The sequence below is a fragment of the Vulpes lagopus genome, chromosome 21 (genome assembly GCF_018345385.1).
Source record: "Vulpes lagopus strain Blue_001 chromosome 21, ASM1834538v1, whole genome shotgun sequence".
Taxonomy (NCBI): domain Eukaryota; kingdom Metazoa; phylum Chordata; class Mammalia; order Carnivora; family Canidae; genus Vulpes; species Vulpes lagopus.
In genome coordinates this window covers 2118439-2138713 of record NC_054844.1, presented here as the reverse complement: position 1 = coordinate 2138713, position 20275 = coordinate 2118439, and the positions used below count along the sequence as shown (strand labels likewise).

General features: G+C 54.5%; 2 protein-coding genes across 3 annotated transcripts in view; one reads left to right on the top strand and one right to left on the bottom strand.

Moving 5' to 3' along the window:
* The window catches only part of CACNA2D4 (calcium voltage-gated channel auxiliary subunit alpha2delta 4), a 114904-nt gene that overhangs the window by 24867 nt on the left and 69762 nt on the right, over nucleotides 1–20275 (bottom strand). The window lies entirely within an intron of this gene.
* LRTM2 (leucine rich repeats and transmembrane domains 2) lies at nucleotides 1179–17420 on the top strand. Of its 2 annotated transcripts, XM_041736939.1 has the most exons (6): nucleotides 1179–1304; nucleotides 7791–7979; nucleotides 8449–8590; nucleotides 11256–11846; nucleotides 14945–15422; nucleotides 16399–17420. In XM_041736939.1, the coding sequence occupies exons 3-5, from the start codon at nucleotides 8524–8526 to the stop codon at nucleotides 15397–15399; spliced, it is 1113 nt and encodes a 370-aa protein (XP_041592873.1). In that variant the 5' UTR covers nucleotides 1179–1304; nucleotides 7791–7979; nucleotides 8449–8523; the 3' UTR covers nucleotides 15400–15422; nucleotides 16399–17420. The 2 variants fall into 2 exon arrangements, with proteins under 2 accessions (XP_041592873.1, XP_041592872.1); XM_041736938.1 differs by having other exon boundaries at nucleotides 14945–17420.

Here is a 20275-nt window from a genome sequence, read left to right as displayed (position 1 = left end):
AGGGACACTGCGGTACACTGACATACTGCCAACATGCCATGCCATCTCCTTGTCAGGTAGATTTTAAGAGATTCAGAGAAGGGTCAACTTAGGGGTCTGTGCTCCAGGCTGGGACTCCTCCTCTGGCTTGGTCTCTGGCTTCCTTTGCCTTTGGATCAGACACTTGCCATCTCTTGGAATGTCAATTCCCCCAACTTCTTTGTCCTGATTGGTTAGTAACGAGACTTCTGAATTCTTGAATGCCAGTCTTTTCCCCGTCCATGCCTACCCCATTTAGATGAGAGCAAGGAGCCTAGAAAAGCCAGGTGTGGCAGAGCGGGGCTGCATTTACCCCTGGCTCTTCCAGAGCTCAACCCTGGGGCCCTACAGACAATCTGTCAGCTGGCTGCAGCAGGCCCCTCCGGAATCGCCCTGGTCTGGGGTCACTGAGCCTCAGTGACTGTGTGTGACCATATAACACTAGCTCTGTGTGGCTCAGGACCCCTTTCTGGAGGACTGCCAGGTAGATGGCTGTCCTGTGCACCCCTTCAATTACCCTCTCTGGAATAAATCATCCCAGGACTGGGGAGAGGGTTCAGTTCTTCCTTCTCCACAAGCAGGATGGAGGACACTGCCGGGCGTATCTCTGGCCTAGAGCCAGCTTCCTAGGGGCCTCTGCCTCCTGGATCCTGCCCCTATTTGCCCGAAGGGAAGGGAAGAGGGGGGAGAGACAGGGAGGGGGCGGCGGTCGTGGCGGGGAGGGCTCGGAGCAGAGGGAAGATGGAGGCACCGCGGAGACCGCGTTCCTCCCCTCCAGCTGGAGGCCACTAAGCCGGGGCTCTATTCCTTTGAAGCGCTCACACTTCTAGGGAGCGCGGCCCTGCGGCCGGGGGTGCCCTGGTGCGCGCGTGCGCCTGTGCGCGAGCGCCTTCGCCCGTGTGTGCTGTCGCTGTCATCGCAGAGGTGCCCCAGCTGTCACTCCACTGCTCCGTCTCTGCTCGCGCACACGCGCGCGCCTCCTCTCCCCTGCCTTCCCCTCTCCTGTCTCCCTCCGTCCCTCCCTCTTCCCTTCCCGGTTTATTGACCCGCAGCCCCGTGCACCCGGCGGCGGCAGGCGCTCCCCCACCCCCACCCCCACCCCCACCCCGCCCCCATCCCCGGCTGCGGGCCGCGCGCCGGGTCCCCGCTCCGGGTGGGCTGGGACTCGGTGCCCACCGCGCTCCGCTCGGCAGCGCTGCCTGGATCGCTCCGGGAATGCTGGGAGGGTCTCATTGGACGGTTTGGAGCTACTTGATTTAAGGAGCCTGTGGTCAGGGGGAAGACAGGTGAGTGCTGTGCGCTGGAGGGAAGGCGCGCAGGCCGGTGGGGTGCAGGGCGGCGGGGCCACAGGGATGGCCCCAGCTTTGCTGGCTCCCCTGGCCCTGCACGGACAGCTGCTGTTACCTCCTGCCTGGGAGCAATCGCTGGGGCCGGGGAAGTGCTGGGGACTGGACATGGGGGGGGCGGCAAAGACACAGGACGCAGGGGTACTCGGACCTCAGAGTGCTGGGTAGGTGAGCTGGGATTCTGCTGGGGAGGGGGAAGCTGGGGAAGGAGAGGGGGGAGCAGAGCAGTGCCAGAGCCAAATGACAGGCCCGGTGGCATAGAAACCAGTCCCCACAGCATAGGGAGTGCCAGCCAAGAGCACTGTGCCGTCTGCCTGCCCGGCTCAGCATTCATAGCCCAAGGAGCTCGGGTGCTAGGGGAAAGGTGATGCTGGTGACGGGTCTGGAACGGAGGATGGCTTGGTGGTGGGGGGTGGGCAGGCTGGGGGACTGTGCTGTCTGAGTGTGGGAATAGACCTTGGGGACTGGCCCCTTTGCAGGATGCCCTCAGCATGGGATTGCTGGCCTTCAGGCAGCTGTCCTTGGACAAGGGTGCAGAGGAGCTTTTCCCCTGAGCTGGACAGGGCCCCACGCAGCTGTGGGAGAAGCCTCCCTGGTGGGGGTGTGGCTGGGAATGGACAGGGAGAAAAGCCTTGCAGCTCTTCCTTCGCAAGCCTGAAGCCCTGCTCCCAGCCCCCCAGGGGCCCAGGGACAGGAGGTGGACACAGGCTTGTGAGAACTCGCCCAGGGTGTCCACCAGCTGCATCCTGGGCCCTCTGTCTATAAATGGGTTGGGAAGGCCCAACCCTTATGTGGACTCAGCCTAGGGTGAGTGGATGCTGTACAGCCAGGCCATGCCTACCTGGCTTCCTGACCTAGTGGGGCACCAGCATCCTGAGTTGGAGGAGGAAAGAGGCTCTCAGCAGCCCTGGGGCCATTTTGACAATGTAGAGAGGGTGGCCTGGCCAGGGATCCCAAGAGCCCAGCTCAGTTCCAGGGGATGGTGGGGGCAGGGTGGTGGTGGTGGTGGTGAGGGTGGCACCTGGCTGTCAGGGTGCATTGGGCATTGCCTTGGCATGACTCAGATTGACACCCAGAAGCTTAGATAACTAAATCAGCAGGAGGTGGGGGGAGGAGGCTGAGCACGTGGAGGGGGCGGGGAAGTCCAGCAGGAGGGAAACCCAAAGCAGCTTCCTGCTCTTCCCACCCCACCTCCCCACTGCCATAGTCTCTGGCACTGCCAAAAGAGGGAGCCCAGGAAAGCCAGCCTGGGGGTGGCAGGAGAAAGGGGAGGTTTCTTAAGCAATTGATCTGGTTTCTTGTTTGGCTGGAATCTGTGTTTGGGGCCTGGATGAGCAAACCTTGTTCCCATTTCATAGGCACCAAAGCCAAGGAGGGGCTGTGTGGAGCTGCTTTGGGCAGAATGGGTAGCATGGGAGCTTCCCTTCTTCTACCCCAGATCAGGTTTCTCCTTTCCCCTGCCCCAGACCACGGCCTGAGCCTAGATCCACAGCCTCAGTGAGCGTGAGCACACTTGGTTTGTTCCCAATAGAGAGGGGGCTCCAGGGAGGAAAGACTCAGGGGGTTCTCCATTCAGATTCCTAGAAGATCTGTTTGGGATCAGGAGTATTCCACAAGGAAACCAGGAGGCAGGCAGCTTGGGGTGAGAATGGGGTATGCGCTTGAAAATGAATCAGGAAGGTTGGCCAGTTCCAAGTAGAGATAGATTTTTTTTTTTTGTGATAGATTTTTTTTTTTTAAACCTGCTTCCGTGCTGCCTGGGCAGTGTGTGTTATGGGGGTGACAGGCAGGAAGAGACTGGGAATGTTTCTTGGAAGGGCCCAGATGGCCAGACTGGAGGCAGTAGGCAGGGAGCCCAGCCCACCTAACAGGGCTTAGCTTGGGCCACCCTACAGTCCAGGTCCCTCCCCACCCTCTTGATGTGTCTCATGGGCCCGTGACCTTCACCTGTCTGCAGGTGAAGTGAGTGTGCAGGTGGCCACGAAGGCCCTTCTAGCTTCTAAGTTCTGTGGGTCTTGGATGCTGAGGGTGTGCAGAAGCCCTGTCCTCATCTAGGGACACTTGACCAAAGGGAGGTACTAGGGGGGTGAATGGCAGTACCAGCATGATGTCCGAGGAGTCAGGAACCCCCAGGCTGGGAGACACAATGGGCATTGAATGGGTGTGTGGTTTGACCTGGGGAGACGGGCATGACAGAGCATCAGAGGGAGGATGTAGACACCAGGCTGGAGGTAGGTGTGTTGGCGTTTCTAGCTGCGGTCTGAGCCAGTCCACTTGGAGGATTAACCCCTGTCTGTAGGATAAATTGAAGGGACAGGAGCACAGAGAGGCCACCACCCCACACTATCCTAACTGGAGCACTATGTGGGTTTGGGGGCTCCAGGAGGCTCTCCTCGCCCATGGGACTGAGGCGAGGTGCTCTACCAGGGAAGCAGCTCCCACCTCCTGTCTCCAGGGGATGCTGCTGCACCCACTCAGCTTGGCGGGAGCACGTGGAGTCTTCTGCTCTTACTGCTGCCTCCTGTTCCATCACTACCCTCCACCCCCTGGCTTCCCTTGAGCCTACCCTCCTCACCTCAGCACCCCCCACAACCCACCCAGCTGGAAGGGTTTCTAGAAAGCCCCCTCCACTTCCTTTCCTAAGATCTTGGCCACCTGGGGCTTGCCTGCACCACATCTATGATGTTACTGGAAAGAGGGGCCTGGGAGGGGGGACCGGTCTTGTGTCTCAGTCCTGTACTGCACAGCTGGTTTCTTCACCAGCAGGAGGGGCATCAGAACGCCTGCCTCCTCAGGGCCAGTGAGCCTGGGGATGAGGAGATGCTGCATAACTGGGAAGGACTGTACAAACCAAAGTTTGCCTCCCCCATTTCTGCCTTTCCTTCTTGTACCTGGAACATCCGTGTGTGAGCAGATCAGGAATAGAAGGGACCCAGGAGCCTATAAAGGCAGCTGAGTTAGTAGCTTTGTCACCAGACTGCTCGAACCCAAAGCTGTATTCATTTTTCCGTGGCCTAACCTGAGCCACGTACTTAATTTCCTTTGCCTCAGTTTCCCCCATCTGCAAAGCCTTAGGTGTTCTGAGGATTAGGAACACTGTATGCAGGTGTTTGTGGCTTGGTTATCACCTCTCCCTTTACAGAGGCTTTTTGAAGGAGGTTAGTGTCAGCATCCCTCACCCTATGCCCAGGCCACTGCCAATCCTGAGATGGGGCCTGGCAGACTGACTGGCGCAGGCACCCGGGAGGTAGGTGCCAGGGCCTGCTGGGAGGGACGGGATCTGGGCTTGTGCTGCTCAAACTTGAGTACAGGATCTTGTTAAAATTCAGATTCTAGTTGGGTTGGCCTGGGCTGGAGCCCGGGATTCTGCATCTCAGAAATTCCTAGGTAATGCCCATAGGCCACAAAGGATTCTCAAGGGTTCTCATGACTGCTTGTGGCTCCTGGACCCCACCCTCCCCCCTGGTTCTCTCTGCAAAGCCCAGCAATGGAGGCCTGGAGGCCCTGCTGGGGCCCAGCCCTTCTTTCCGGTGTCTGTGTCCCTGGGACTGGGACAATGAGCCCTGTGAGGATCAGAAGCAGATCCAGCATCCAGAGCCACAAGGCTGAGGGACACGGAGAACTATCTGGCAGGACCTGCCTACACTTTTCTTTCCCCCATTCTCCATCCCGGGTGGGGACCTCCCTCTCAGACAGTGCCCATTTATCCCAACACTGGCCAGCACCTGCTACAGCTGCTGCACGTCTAATGTAGGTCATCCCCTTCCTAATGAGGCTAGATACTTCTGGGGTGGGAAGGGGTCCTTTGGTTGGAGGTGTGCTTGTGGGCAAAGGGCAAGGAGCCAGGAAGTGCTAGGCTCTAGCCCTATACCTCCCTAAAGGTTACTCCATGGCACCCAAGGAGGCAGGGTCAGCTCCCTAGGGGGCACAGGTACCCCTGCACCCTCACACCCTCCACCCCACCCATGGACCTGGGGGACTTTGTTTTCATCATATTTCTCCAGAGATACTGAAGTCAGCAATGTCCCATCACCTTGGAGGACAATGCCCATGGGTCTGCCTTGTGGCAAATTGCCTGACTCACTGTGTACAGGTGATAGCACCCAAGGCTGGGGATGGGGTATCAGAACCTGCTTCAGGCCACTGTCTCCACTGATTGGTGCTCTCTGGTCAACTCCTGGGCTCATTACTGGGGTAATGCTGAGGTCCGGGATGGGTGGGTGGGGTGGAAAAGGAGAGCGAGAGCTGGCTTGAAGCAGAGGAGAGAAGGCTCAGGTGGAAACAGAACCTGGGCTTGGGTGAGGGATTCTCTGCCACCTGTCTCCTTGCAAGAAGCTGGAAAGAGTAGGAGCAGAAGCCTGGACTGGGTCTCCAGCACCCCTCTGGGTGTGAGTATAGAAAAAATTCTAGGGTAGAGGTTGCCCAGCAGGGTTTTTGTTAGACCTTACTTCTAGGTTGGAGGTGTCCCGGTGCATCTGTCTGCTGGGGGCTTTTGCTGGCTGAGTGTCGGCATCTGAGGAGGAGTGCTGGAGGGCTGCCAGCAAGGCATGCATGCGTGTGTGTGTGCGTGTGTGTGTGTGTGTGTGTGTGTGCGTGCCTAACTGCACAGCCCCCTGTGGGTGTGTGTTTGCACCATGTGCTGTTTTGGGAGCTCCAAGCACGTGTCTGGGAGCCTATGTGCACCCTGCTCTGTGCGCACATAAGTGTCTCCCCATAAGGGCTATTGCTGGGTGGCAGTCACCAGGGAGTGGATGAGCAGCCAGACTCAGAAGCCCATGACCTGTCTCCAAGCTGGCATGTGACCCTTGGTGAATTGGTCGTCATCTCCATGCCTTGGATGCCCACTAACCTGCCTAATGTCATGTGGGTGCTGTGAACTCTGGATGTGAGGGTTCTCACTGGAGTGAGAGATTGTCTGAGGGTCAGGGCCTGCAGGACACGGAGAGGGTGGTGCTGCTGGCCATGGTAGAGGTCCATGAGGGCTGTGTGTGTGAGCGTGCCTGGGCAGGGACATCCTGTTGATGGGCCATCTGCTCAGAAATGGAGGAGACCCATGGGTGAAGTTGGTGGGACCAGGAGGGCGACATTACCTAGAATTGCTGTGAGCTGCTGTCCCCTCCCAGCGGAGGAACTGGGGCTTCCTCACACTTTTCTTGGGCTCAAATCCAAGCTGGGCACATTTGCCTGAGTTATTTCTAAGGTAATGTGTACTAAATATAGTAAATGTTAACTTTCTTCCCTTAATTAAGTGGATCCATGCAGAGATTCACCCATGAAATATTACTGTCACCACTTGTAGAGATAAGATAACTGAGGCTCAGAGAGTTTACATGGTTAATGGTCTCACAGCTAGGGAGCGGTGGGACCCGGCCATGAACCAGAAGCCCTGCCTGCCTGGTCTGGAGAGAGAGCAGATGGAGAAGACACCTGAGCTGCTCCAAGCATCTCCTTCACGCCTCAGCCCAGGGCCTGGGGAGGAAGCAGTGTGGGGAACTGGACTGCCCCCCACACCCTGTGTCAGGGCCTAGTTGTGACTCGTCTGCCAGCCCCCGGAGGCCTACATGACTGGACAACCCTCTCCCTGCCCCCTCCCCCATGGAGGGGGGGAAAGAGAAAGCCAAAGACCACCCCCTCCCCACCCCAGGCTGCCCTTGCCCGGAGCACTGCTCAAGGTCCTGTGGGGGTTGCTGTGTTTTTAGTGGGTTTTGTCACTCAAGGCAGCTAGATTCAAGAGTGGGGGCTGGGAAGCCACTGAGAGACACCAGGAGCTGCAGTGGACCCGAAATGCCTGAGGGAAACCCGCTTCAGCTCCACTGGATGCAGAGATTTCAGAGCTGAATGAGTTAGCTTCCCAACAGGCCCCTCCACCTCCTCAGCTGCCTGCTTAACTCTGCCCCTGGCTCCTTGCAAGAGGAGGTGGCAGGGGGAGATGGGAGGTTGCACCCCAGTGATCAGGGTCATGGAGGGATGAACAGGTGACCAGAGGAGCCAGCAGGGAGCAGTGGGCTGATGGGCTGCTGCCCTTTGGGAGTGGGAGGGCTGGACTGCCGGCAGTCTTCTCTTCCCCTCCTGTCCCCTTCCCCTCCTGTCCCCTTCCCCACCTGTCCCCGCCTGTGGCCTGCTGCAGGGGCAGCCACTGCAGCCTCCTTTCCCATCCCTCAGATGGGGCTGGGAGAGTGGAGGCTCTGTCCCCTGTCTGAGGGAACTTTGCCATACCAGGAAGCAAATGGGGGCCAGAAGAGGGCCCTCGTCCCTCTCATTAGTCACACAGTTGGGGCAGCGCAGGTCCTGAGACCCTAGACAGGATGACTACCTCCCTTTTGTCATCTGCAAGAGAAACCTGCTTTCTTGCCTCTGCGGACCTGCTCCCAGCCCTCCTTCTGCTCCGAAATCTCATCCTCTGCTTCCTGTCCCTATCTCCTGCAGGAACAGCTGCTGCGGCATGAACTCCCTGAGCTGATGAGTCTTATTATAGACCAGCGGGTGGAAGACAGAGCACCGCACCTCACCTCTCTGGCGAAGGTGGAGGGGAAGCAGGAGGCCATCAGGTGGCAAGAGCCGGGCCTGGGCCTCACACCCGACACAGAAGCACACTCTGCCTCCCCGGGGGCCATGGTAAGAGCAGCGCTGGGACTGGCAACAGTGTCACTGTGGCCTCGCTCCGCTTGCCTAGTTGATACGTCTCTCCACATCTCCACCTGTGACGTAGGGAGGCCATATCACTCCCGAAACATTTTAGAGATCAACAACACACCAGAGAGGCACCAAGAGAGGTGGGGTGTGTGTGTGGGGTGGCAACGGAGAGGCCACTTTCAGAGTCCCGAGGGCAGAGCTCAGCACCCTGCCCTCCTTGCCACTGGGTCACCCAAGGAAGGGGAAGGTTTCCTGGCTTCTCTGCCCCTCATTCTCCTTCCCCCACCCAGGGAATCATAGCTAAGAAGAACAGGGGAGGGGATGACAAGCAGTGTAAAGAGACACCAGGTCCTCTCCCTAACCCCTGGGCTGGACCAGGGCCTGGAGTGCCTGCTCAGCTCACCCTCTCTCTCTCTCTCTCTCTCTTTCTCTTTCTCTCTCTCTCTCTCAGGACTGACAGGTAGCACACACCGAGGGGCTCGTCTATCCCCAGAGGTGCAGGGCCGTAAGAGCTGCGGCATTCACCATGCTGGCCCGGGGCAGTGGCCCCGAGCAGAGGACCAGGCTTGCCCTGCAGTGGAGGCAGATCTCCTGTGAGTATGTAGGGCAGGGGCAGGTGGCAGGGGCTAGCTTGGTGCACAGGGATGCATGCCAGGCTATAGGAAGCTCTGATCTTCCTGGGATGCCCAAGGCCTGGGAAGCCAGTTTTGCCCATGGTACTGGCATCTGTGGCAGCCAAAGAAAGAGTTGCCACTGACAGCTTTTGTGGTTAAATTGGGAGCTGGAGGCTGTGACGGGTGGTTCCGTGTCTCCAGGTGGGTCTGCTCTTGTGCCCAGGAAGTCCACCCCCATGCCACTCCCAGCGGTCTGGCTTGTGAGAGCCCTGCTGCCCTGATGGCAAGTCTCCCTCTTGTCTTCCACTGGCTAGGTGAATCTGGAGACTTCTGTCTCAGTCTTCCTGACTCTGAAATGGAGGGAACTAGAGAGCTCTTGGATTGTGGTTAGATCCCAGCCCTCCTTCTGCATATGGGGAAATTGAAACCTCCATTTCCCATGAGAAAGCCTTGTAAGTTGTAAGGCTAAAAGAAGCCCTGAGAATTTTCCTCATATGAGGGAAAGGGCCCAGGTCAGTGAGGACTGGTTTGCCCAAGGCTCCATGGTAAGAGGTAAGAAATGGTCCTGAGGGACATTATTCTACCTGACTTCTCCCCTCATATGCTTGGCCCCACGACATAAGCAGCCTGAATTATTCACCACGTGAGAGTGGCTGATCCCCAAGCCACTCAGATCCCATTTCAACCGCATTCTAGAATCACTCAACACCTCACAATACAGGATTATGTTTTCGTGTCAGCAGAGCTTTTATGTCACCCTGAATTTCTCAGGGGTCAGGGGGATAGTGGCTTCTAGTTATGTTGATCCTTGTGTGAGGGAAGCTGGATAGAATGAATTTTTGTCTGGAGAAAGTGAAGTCTGAGGAATGTTTATTTTCAGATGGCATGGTTGGGGGTAGAGTGGGGCAGGCTGACCTGGTAGCAGAAGGGTTTGGAGGGGTAAGAGCCATGGCCATGACTGTGCTTGTTCCTCTTGAGATGAGGAGGCTCAGGTGTCAGCCTTGCAGACTGCCTCTTAGCTGTCACTGACCCTGCAAGTGGGAGGAGGCAGTCCCATACTGTCCCTTCAAGTTCTGTTCTTAGGGACACCAGACAACCAGACATTACCAGACAAAGACTCAAGACCATCCTATTCAGGCACTCAAGCTGGGGTGGCTGCTGCCTCTCTGAGTGGGGTCACCTGGCCCATGAACTGGGTCCGAACTTCTCCATCACTTCCCTGGCTAGAGTCTTTCCTCTGGGCCTCTCTTTCCAAAGGAAAATGGCTACACTGCTGCTTCCTTCTTCTCTGCACCCCTGCCCCCAACTTGGAGCTATACTAGGCTGAGACATGCCACATGCAGAAGAGAGAGAGCACAAAAGGGCACTCCCACCCTTGCCCCTACAACCTCCCATGTGCTGACAGCTCTGCACCGATCCCACATCCAAGAGGGAGCCAGTAATTTGCCAGACGGGGTGCTGACTTGGTGAAGCTGAACTATTTTGAGCGCATCCCTTTTTTCTTTCACAGTGAGCAAACTTCCATGGTACTCAGGAACACCTGAGAGGAGTTCTGCAGTACTCTGAGAAAGGGCTGCTGGGCACTGAAATGAGCTGCCCTGTTATAATTATTCTCTGAGGGTCCCCAGCCCTTCCCAGGCCAGACTTTGAGGTTGCTCGCTCAGAGGGGTTCTGGGAAAAACATGGGTCTACAAAAGGAATCCTATTAATGGGTCCAGCCTGCAGAAATGCTATCCTGCAGCCCTTAGAAACAGGAGCCAAACTTAAGTGCATGGCTGGTTTTAGGATGGAATAAATATGAACCTTCTCCTGGAACCTGTGATCTGCAGTGGCTTGTGCCCAAGTGTGCTTCAGCATGGAAGTGGATTTGTGCATCATATCCTCATATTTCCTCAGTGGTCTTTGGAGCGGGACCCTAGAGGGGCCCAGGCTCCTGATTTCCATGCTAAGTTACCACCTGCACCCCCTTGGATTTGGGATTTGTGCAGATCTGACTGCACATGGGAGGTGGGACAGGGCGGGGGCAAGAGTGCCCCTTGGTGTTTTCTCTCTTCCACATGTGGTGTGTCTTAGCCTAGGGCAGCTCCAAGTTGGAGGTGGAGGTGCAGAGGGGAGGGGAGCAGCAATATAGTCATTTTCTTTTGGAAAGAGAACCTTCCTCTGTGACACTGGGAGAGGAACAAGGGAGCAAGTTTCTTTGACACCCTTACATCCTTTGTTTTGTCAACATCTATGGTACTAGTGGGGCCCAAGCTCCCAAGGAGATCAACCATGGGAGGCCCCATGAGCCGGGGCATCTTTGTGGAACAGTATGTTCGTCCTCTGGACTCCAGCCTGCCATTCTGCAGGATTGTACTCCACTAAAGTGATTTCTTTGCCAGAAAGCTTTGCTGTGAGGCAAGAAGCCCTGCTGACACCGTGTGATGTCCAATAATATAGATGTGCTTTGGGTTTGTTAATTATCTTTTTATGTGGTCGGTAAAGGTTTCTGCTATCGATTGTGGCTTGGGCTAAAGCAGATAAAGTCAAGAAGCCATTATGATACAAATTAGAAAGGAGGGAATGGAATGGAAGCAGGACGTGGTACACCCCCCGCCCCCGGCCTGTTGCTTTCTTCCCACCCATCTGTCCCCCTCCCTTCCAGGGATTGCCTGCTGGATCACCCTGTATGCTGTGGAGGCCCTCCCTGCCTGCCCCTTCTCCTGTAAGTGTGACAGCCGCAGCCTGGAGGTGGATTGCAGTGGCCTAGGCCTCACCATGGTGCCCCCAGACTTGCCTGCTGCCACCCGAACCCTCTTACTCTTGAACAATAAGCTGAGTGCCCTGCCAAGCTGGGCCTTTGCCAATCTGTCCAGCCTCCAGCGGCTGGACCTATCTAACAACTTCCTGGACCAGCTGCCCCGGTCCATTTTCGGGGACCTGACGAATCTTACGGAGCTGCAGCTGCGCAATAACAGCATCAGGACCCTGGACAGGGACCTGCTGCAGCACTCGCCCCAGCTCCGCCACCTGGACCTGTCCATCAACGGCCTGGCCCAGCTGCCCCCTGGCCTTTTCGATGGACTCCCAGCTCTGCGCTCTCTGTCACTTCGCTCCAACCGTCTGCAGAACCTGGACCGGCTGACGTTTGAACCCCTAGCAAGCCTGCAGCTGCTGCAGGTTGGGGACAACCCATGGGAGTGTGACTGTAACCTGCGTGACTTCAAGCACTGGATGGAATGGTTCTCCTACCGAGGTGAGCACAACTAGTCCTACCTGGGTGTGAGGAATGGGAGAATCACCCCTGGCCCAACACGTTTCCTGGAGGCTGGGCGCTGACTCAGGGCCAAGGTACAGGGTGAAGGGGGTGGCCCTGCCTCTCCACCAGCTCTGGGCTAGAGGGGTCTCAGCCTGGGCTCCAAACCACCAGCAGGGGAGAGAGGCTGGAGGCTTTCAGTCCTCCTCCACGGCTCCAAGCTCCTCTCTGTGTGCTCTTCCCAGCTCCCAGCCTCTCTTCTTCTTTTTCTTTCAGACTGACTCACTGTAACTTGATCTCACTTCTGTAGGTATCATGGGGCAACTTTTTTTCTTTGCATCCCACTAGGTAAGCCTCTGGGCTTCCCTGGCATGGTAGGAGGAAGAAAAACCTCCCTTGCTCTTCAGAATAATACAACAATTTCTTAAATATCCACAGTTTTAGGAGGGTGTAATATAATTTAAATCCACAGATAAAAACCAAATTTTCATTTTGATGATGATCTCAACTCTCATTCTCAATAAATTTTATATTCAAAGCTTTTAATAATAAGCCAAATGGCTTTAATTTTACTCTTTCCCTTCCCAGATTTGTCAATCTGGGAATGTTCTAGAATAATCCATAAAATGATTAAATGGAATGAAAAGGAGGGCAAGAAAGTGAGGGTAGTGATTAAAAGTACCAGAATGGGTTTGAGTTGTAGCTCTTTCACTTACCAGCTGTGTGATCCTGAGAAACCTCTCTGTGGCAGTGTCCTTATTTGCAAAATGGGCAAGTAACAGCTATCTGCTAGAGTCATTGTAAGGATTAAATAGTAATGCATGTGGGCACTTCAGGGGCTCTGTCAGTTAAGGGTCTGCCTTTGGCTCAGGTCATGATCCCAGGGTCCTGAAATAGAGAGCCTGCATCATCACATTGAGCTTCCTGTTCAGTGAGGAGCCTGCTTTTCTCTCTGCCCCCTCCCCCCACTTGTGCTCTCTCTCTCTCTCTCAAATAAATAAAATAAAATAAATAGTAATGCATATAAAATCCCGAAAAGTACATGGCATAAAGCAAGTCCTCCATAAAATGTACTCGTTTATTTGTCCATTTGCTAGTGGTAGTCATAATATTAAATAGACTTAAGAAGACATAATTTGGTGCCCAGCACAAAGGAGATGCTCCGTGAGCATTTGCTGAATGAATGAACCAATGTGAAAAGAATGCCAATCCTCTTCAGCTTACTCCTTTCGTTTCATATCCAGTCACAATCTCAATTATTGGCATGATATTCTCATGTATAAAGTGCCATAGATGTTTATGATAATTTTTCCCATTTTTGTGAGTTGGGAAATAACGAGTAATACTTATATAGTTTCTACATTATAAATATCTTTTCATGTACATTATCAATTTTAATCCTTATGAAACAGGTAATTGAGTTGGCCATTCTTATTTTATGGTCAGGAAAACCAAGACTCACATGCAATTAAATAAGTTAAATAATTCACACAAGATGACATGGCTATGATTCAACCTTAGGTCTTTGAGCAAGAAGATGAGGTTGCCCCTATCTCAACACCCCACCCCTACCTGTACAAAGGTGGCCCTTGGAAACACTGTGATGGATGTAAGACTTGCCTTTGGGACACCCAGGCAGTCAGTGGCACAAGGGAGCTAGAGGCCAAGTGTCTTCAGCTCCATGTGTTATGCCTAGGCAACATCCTTGTCCTTTCATATAGTTATCAGGAACTAAGTTCTCAGCACAAAAGGGCATAGAATGGGAATGCATATTTTTGGAACTTTTTTTTTTTTAAGGATTTTATGTATTTATTTGTGAGAAACAGAGAGAGAGGCAGAAACACAGGCAGAGGGAGAAGCAGGCCCCCCACAGGGAGCCTGATGTGGGACTCTATCCCAGGACCTTGGGACCACAACCCAAGCCGAAGGCAAACGCTCACTGAGCCACCCAGGTGCCCCTGGAACTTTTCAATAGTACAGTTGTTTTCAACCTTGCACTTCTTAAAAAAAAATCCTGGGATGTTTTCATCAACATCTCAGGAAAAGAATATCTGTTGTATGAGGAGACTTGCAACAGCTGCTCTGGGAGAAGGAACAGGCAATGAAGGAATGGCAGGAGCCTGTTCAGCAGGAGCCATTTGGGAAGGGATCTCTTGCCTGCATCTAGATTTCACTGGAAGCTGATAGAGGGACAAAATCTGACTTTGACTTCCTACAGAATTTTCCATAGCAACCTTCTCTCTGGCCCTACCTGTGTTCTACATCTGCATCCTCTCATGACTTGACTATAGTTTGGCTTCACCGTGGTCCAGCCTCACTATTGTCATGATGAGCCTGTGCACCTACTGCTGCCCATATCCCCTCATTAGCATAGGCACCCTCTCCTTTGCCCTCATGGGTCTCAGGGTACCCTCCCAGGGTGCCACTGTACTCAGAGATGCTGTGGTCAGGGGTGCTGATGGGCTATTGGATTGCTCTTGGGGAGGAAAGGGAAAACATTCTCACCCGACTTTTTTACTCCCCACTCTTGGGCAACTAAAAGGTTCCATATGGAAGAGTGGTGGCTGTGGCAGTGGCTTTTGACTTGTCCTTTTTTTGAGAGGGAGGAACTCTGTAAGGATAAGATACAGTGGAGAACAGTGTTCTGGACTTACACGTGGCCGTGAGCAGGGGTGGAGAGAGGAGCAGAACCACAGCCTGAGCGGGGCTCCTGGCTCTCTGTGCATGGCCAAGTCTCCCTTGGGTACCTCCTCAGGTTAGCACTGCTATACTCTTGTGGGTCAGTTTGACTCTGGGGAGAGCAGGCTTGACAGAGATGGTTGTGTTTTTCTCTAAAATGGAAATAATGGCAATATCCATCTTCTATGGCTTCTGTGCAGATTAATGACATGATATATGTACCTCACCTATCATGGTCCTTGGCTTAATAAATGCTAGCTGTTTTTCTCCCTTCCTGTCCTATTGATGGGATTCCAGGACTGATTTCATTCCCCATAGAAACTAGACCTTCAGGGACTCTGTTTTGGGGACTTGGGGATGGGGAGAGGGAGTCCAGGTCAGCCTGGTCAGCTCCTCCTTTTTTTCTCCCCTGGATGCAGGGGGGCGCCTGGACCAGCTTGCCTGCACCCTACCCAAGGAGCTGAGGGGGAAGGACATGCGTGTGGTCCCCATGGAGATGTTCAACTACTGCTCCCAGTTGGAGGACGAGAATAGCTCAGCTGGGCTGGATATTCCTGGGCCACCCTGCACCAAAGCCAGCCCTGAACCCGCTAAGCCCAAGCCAGGGGCTGAGCCCGAGCCCGAGCCCAGCACAGCCTGCCCCCAGAAGCAGAGGTATCGGCCGGTGAGCGTGCGGCGGGCCATTGGCACAGTGATCATCGCGGGGGTTGTGTGCGGCATTGTCTGCATCATGATGGTGGTGGCTGCTGCCTACGGCTGCATCTATGCCTCCCTCATGGCCAAGTACCACCGGGAGCTCAAGAAGCGGCAGCCCTTAATGGGGGACCCGGAGGGTGAGCATGAAGACCAGAAGCAGATCTCTTCTGTGGCATGAGAGCCCAGCCCCACTTGGCCTAGGTAGGACGGGCAGGGAGAACTTGCTGGGGATCGCTTCAGTAAGGGCTGGCCCTTCCCTCCACCACAGTCCCATCTTCCACCTTCCTCCCCAGCCCTCCAGCAAACAAGCCACAGTGCAGCCATCACCAAGAACTTCCAAGTCTCTGTGGGAGCTGTCCTTGTGCTAAAGGTTCCTGCTCATGCCTCTCTCTGGGCCACCAAGTCTCTGGAACACCTGAGGGATCTCCCTAAGCTTCTGGCCATAGAGAAGAAAGGATATGTATGCAAGTAGAGGCTTCTGGATTCAGTGTTCCCCTGTTGTCCTTCCTGCCCTAGGTGTAGTCACAGCTGGGTAACTCTCCCTACCTCCTGCTCATAGCGCCTCATCGGTACACAGGTGTGGGGAGGAAGAAATCTGGGGGCCAGGGCTCAATTTCCGTGACCTTCTTCTAAGTCAGGAAGATGCTCTCAGCTGCCCTTCAGTGTCAGATTCGGGTCCAGCCTTCAACTGCTAGTACTAACGTACAATCACACCAACCCTGGCATCTGGATCCAGCACTTAGGAACACAATTATAATACACTCCTTCTGTAGGAGCCAGCCAGGCCCTCTACCTGCCACAGGCCACACCAACCACACTGCGCCTGGCTTCACTCATTCACTCTCACACAGACTCAGCATCACCAGCGCAATTACATCGATTGGAAATCTCTGTCTGTCTGTCTGTCTGTCTCTCTCACACACACAATCACATGGAGACAGAGGTCATGAGAACTTGGGGAGTGGAGACGTGTTTCCCCCTTGGGTCTCTGACCCTCAGGCCACAGAACCTTTTGCTTGCTTACTACAATCTTCTCAAGTCAACAGGGGGGTGAAGCCCACACCGACAACACAAGGATTCCTTTGTGATCCTCTGAAGTGGGCCAAAGTGGTGCTGCTGGATGAGACTGCCTGTCACCATGGTAACCCTCTCACACCTCTCCTGCTGGGTTTTCCAGGGACACCAGCCCAGAGGCCTTGAAGCAGCATGTGTGGATGGCAGCCTCCAGAGAGCCCAGGCACATACCACTGGGCGTTTCTTCGGCACTAAGGACATCACCACTGCCAGGCCCCATGGGGACACCCACCAATTCCACTCCTATAGCCTGCAGCCCAAGAACCATTGCTCTGTACCCTTCCCCCTCCCATCTCCCCATCTTCAGCAGCTCTAGGCCTGGGACACCGGGGTGGGTCCTGGATCATGATGGTGGGATCTCAAGGAAGCTTACAGCCTGCCAGCAGACCGTAAGCAGACCCCAGGAGCAGGGCGAGGGCTGCATGTTCTGCCCAGGGGCTTCAGGGGGTGGGGTTTTGTGCACTTAGGGAGCTTCCTGGAGTTTTTAATTGCACCTGGACTGCGTCCAAACCAGAGTATGGGCCAGGGTCCTGTTTGTTACCAGCCTACACCATAGGGGTGGCAGATGAGAAGTTGGCTGTGTGGGGATTTGGGGGTCACTAGTCCCCTTTTATAGGTCGGCCCTCTACAGAGGGAGTTCTGGGTTTCCCTCTGTTGGATACCAGTTTTCCCATGGCTTATCAAGAGTCAGGAGGCATCAGGCTGGTTTCTGGTCTTGCTGGTGGCCTAGGAAGAGGCCTCCAGAACATGAAGGCCAAGGGTCTAAGGAAGGACAGGGCAGGACAGGGCGGCCCACCTTGCCGTGCACCCCCCAATTCTTCCACCTCATGGAGGATCATGGTAGGTGAAGGGGGCAGGCTGGGGGGGGGCAGGTACTGCCTCTGAAAAAGGCCAGCCGAGGCCTCAGTGCAGCTGCTGAACATGCCTCCCCGAGTCTGGGGGCATAGTCTTCCTTCTTTTGGCTTTCCAGTTGATACCTGATCTAGGAATTTTCTAAAGGAAAAGGAGGGGAGGGGTGGGTGTGGTCAATGGTGGTATCTTCAGCCTGAGACAGAAGATTTTTAAAGGCAAAATTATATTTCTGGTTTGTTGTTTCAGAAGAACAATAAAGACTGTATTTTCCTATGTACCTTCTGGTTTCCTTGGATGGGGAGGGCCTGTGGGTGCCGGCACAGTGGCTTCCTGCCCTCTTCCCTCCCTAGGCAGCTGCATGGAGTGCTACAGGATGTCACTGCAATGTCCAGAGCCCCCCAGACAGATAGAAAACTCTTGCCTGAGGCCTCGCCTTGGGGCAGTCCCAGGAGAGATGTGGAGGGCTGGATTAGAACGGGGTCTGTAGCTGAGTGCAGCAAGTTACCCATCGGCTGGGCTGGCCCCACAGTATGAATTCTTGACCTCAGGCTGGTTTCACTGTGCAGTACCCAGATATGAAGGCGAACTGGAGACCTGTTCCTGCCCTATGCCCTCTGTGTGCTCATCTGCCCTGGCAGTCAAGGACAGATGAGCCAATGTGGTAGGAAGGCGTGCATTTGCCCAAAGGACCCCGTTGTGTAGGAGGAGGTGGGGAGAGGGCTCCCTAGGAGCTGCTGATTACATTTTATCAGCCTTGGAGAAATTCAGGGTGTTGTTGACATGAAGGAAGAACCCTATTTAACTTATTATCTTCTTGCACCTTCAGGCCTGACGTTAGGGCTAGGATGATGACACTGTCCACTTTCAAGTATGATCCATCCAGGGCTCTGCAGGTGGGGAATCAGAATTATGACCTCGAGGGCTGGAACTGGGGAGACCAGGAGAGGTCTGGGGTTGCTGGTCTACCCCAAGCTGGAGTGACTCACCTCTGGGGCTAGGCTAGCCTCTGGCTGACTGAACCTGGGCTATATGGTTCATTAGTCTTCAGAGACCAAGACAGAATTTTCTCCTTCCTAGCAGCTCTTCTTCAGATGATAGCCCAGTGAGCCCGGAGCAAGCCCTATGGAGAAGTGAGCCACCAAGGTCTCTTTCCTGGAGTTCAGCTGGTCTCCCAGCAGAACTGAGCTGCTTGCCTTTCAGAGGTCGGGTGCTGTTCTCCCAAAGTCCTAACAGGCATAGTGGACCTGGGAGACAGTCTTCCCCAAGGTCTGCTGCAGAAGCAGAGGCCAAGGTCCCTCCCAGCACGGTTCAGGCCTGGGTAATGCGTAGGTATGTTACACATGTCACTGTTCTGAGTGTGTGCACACAGGTCTGATGGCTAGGCCCATTTGTCTGCAGGCAGAGCCCCAAGGGGAGGATCCCTTGCACAACTCCAGACAGCAGGCTCACTGCTAAAGGCCTCTGGACAGGGGCACATGGGTATTGCAGGATACATGCTAGAGAAATATGCTAGCAGATTATGGTGCCACCATCATTGTGCTGGGTGATATTCCCCAACTAGGTCTGGAGGTCATGGGGAATTGAAAATGGATCCTCATCAAAAAGTTAGATTCCTAGAAATTCTGCATAAACTGTTGATAAATCATCTGCTTAGAGATTAAAACGATCCCTTCTCATTCATGTGCCCTTCTGTAGGAACTGTGGCATGATACACACATCTGGCACTGGCTCCTGTAGCTGGTCCGAGTGCCTTTGCTCAGTGCAAAACATCACACAGGCAGCTTGCCCACTGCCACCATGCTCACCCAGTCCTGGAGCTCCTATGCACACAGTGCCACCGGTTTCCAAGCGATGAAACCATCAGGACAGCAAACAAGCTGCCTCCCCTGCTTTGAGCTATAGGCCCCCTCTAGCCCCAGTATCCAGGGAGAGGAAATTACAAAGGAGACTCCCTCCAAAAGTTGAAGTATAAGGTCTGTAGTGCTTCACTCTTTTCCTAACATATCCATACAGCCCGGAAATTCAGAGCCATTATCTGCAGCGAGTTAAACCAGAGACACCAGGACATGGTTTCTATGGCAACACCTGGAGGCTCTAATTCAGCTCTGAGTTAAAAATGATATCAAATAATTGGAGAGTGCTGGAGAGAGCAGCCTGACCCTGTGTCCCTCTGGTTCCTAGACTCAGGTGTGCAGGGGCTAAGAAGGTCCATGCCACGGAGGGAGCAGGACAGGCACAGACTCATCGGGGACCACCGAACAGGCTTCAGGAAAACAAATTTAGGTCCAGTTTTGGGTCTGGAGTTAGCACACTGTGGCCTAAGTGTAACAAGGCATCTGAGATGGCACGAGTCCCTTCCGGATGTTGGAACAATACATCCTGAAGGCCACCCACCTGTGCAGCAAGTGTTTCCTCAGGTGGGAAGTCAGGGATGGATGATCTCTGCCAGACCCCAGCCTGCTCCTCCCACCTCCTTTACCCTGAGCCCAGCCTGGGGGGGACAAGGCTCACTCACACCTGCCTGCCACCCCCCTCCAGCTGCGGAGTCCTTCCACATGGCTCGGGGCCACTGGGGAAATAGGACAGGACCTGCAACGGCTGATGCTTGAGCAACCACTGAATTGCACAGCTTTGCAGAACACTGCTAGGTCTGAGACACGGTCACTGAAGCCAAGGTAAGGAAGGCTTCAGTACATAGGCCTGATGGTGTTCAGGTGAGGAGGCGCAGGTGCAAAGGACTCTTTTAGGTACCAAGAAACCACCAACTCGGGGCAGCCTGGGAGGGTCACTGGGTGCTCTCATCACATTTGAGGCAAATGGCAACATGGGGTAGAAGGTTGGGTCTTGAAGAGAGGCAGCCTGAGTTCAAATTCTAGCTTCGTTAATTATTAGCTATGTGACTATAGGCAAAGAATTTTTGTGTTTCAGTTTCCTTATCTGTAAAATGGAGCCAAAAGTATCAGCTTCACTGGATCACCCTGAGCGCTGAATGAGATGTGCACGGGAAGCAGCTCCTGAGTTGCCCAGCACATACTGAACCTGTGCCCCAGGTGGGGACTTGAGGGTCTCAGTCACCGGGCTGGCTTTCTGCACAGTGGCAGACTAGACCCAAGGCACACAGAGTGGTG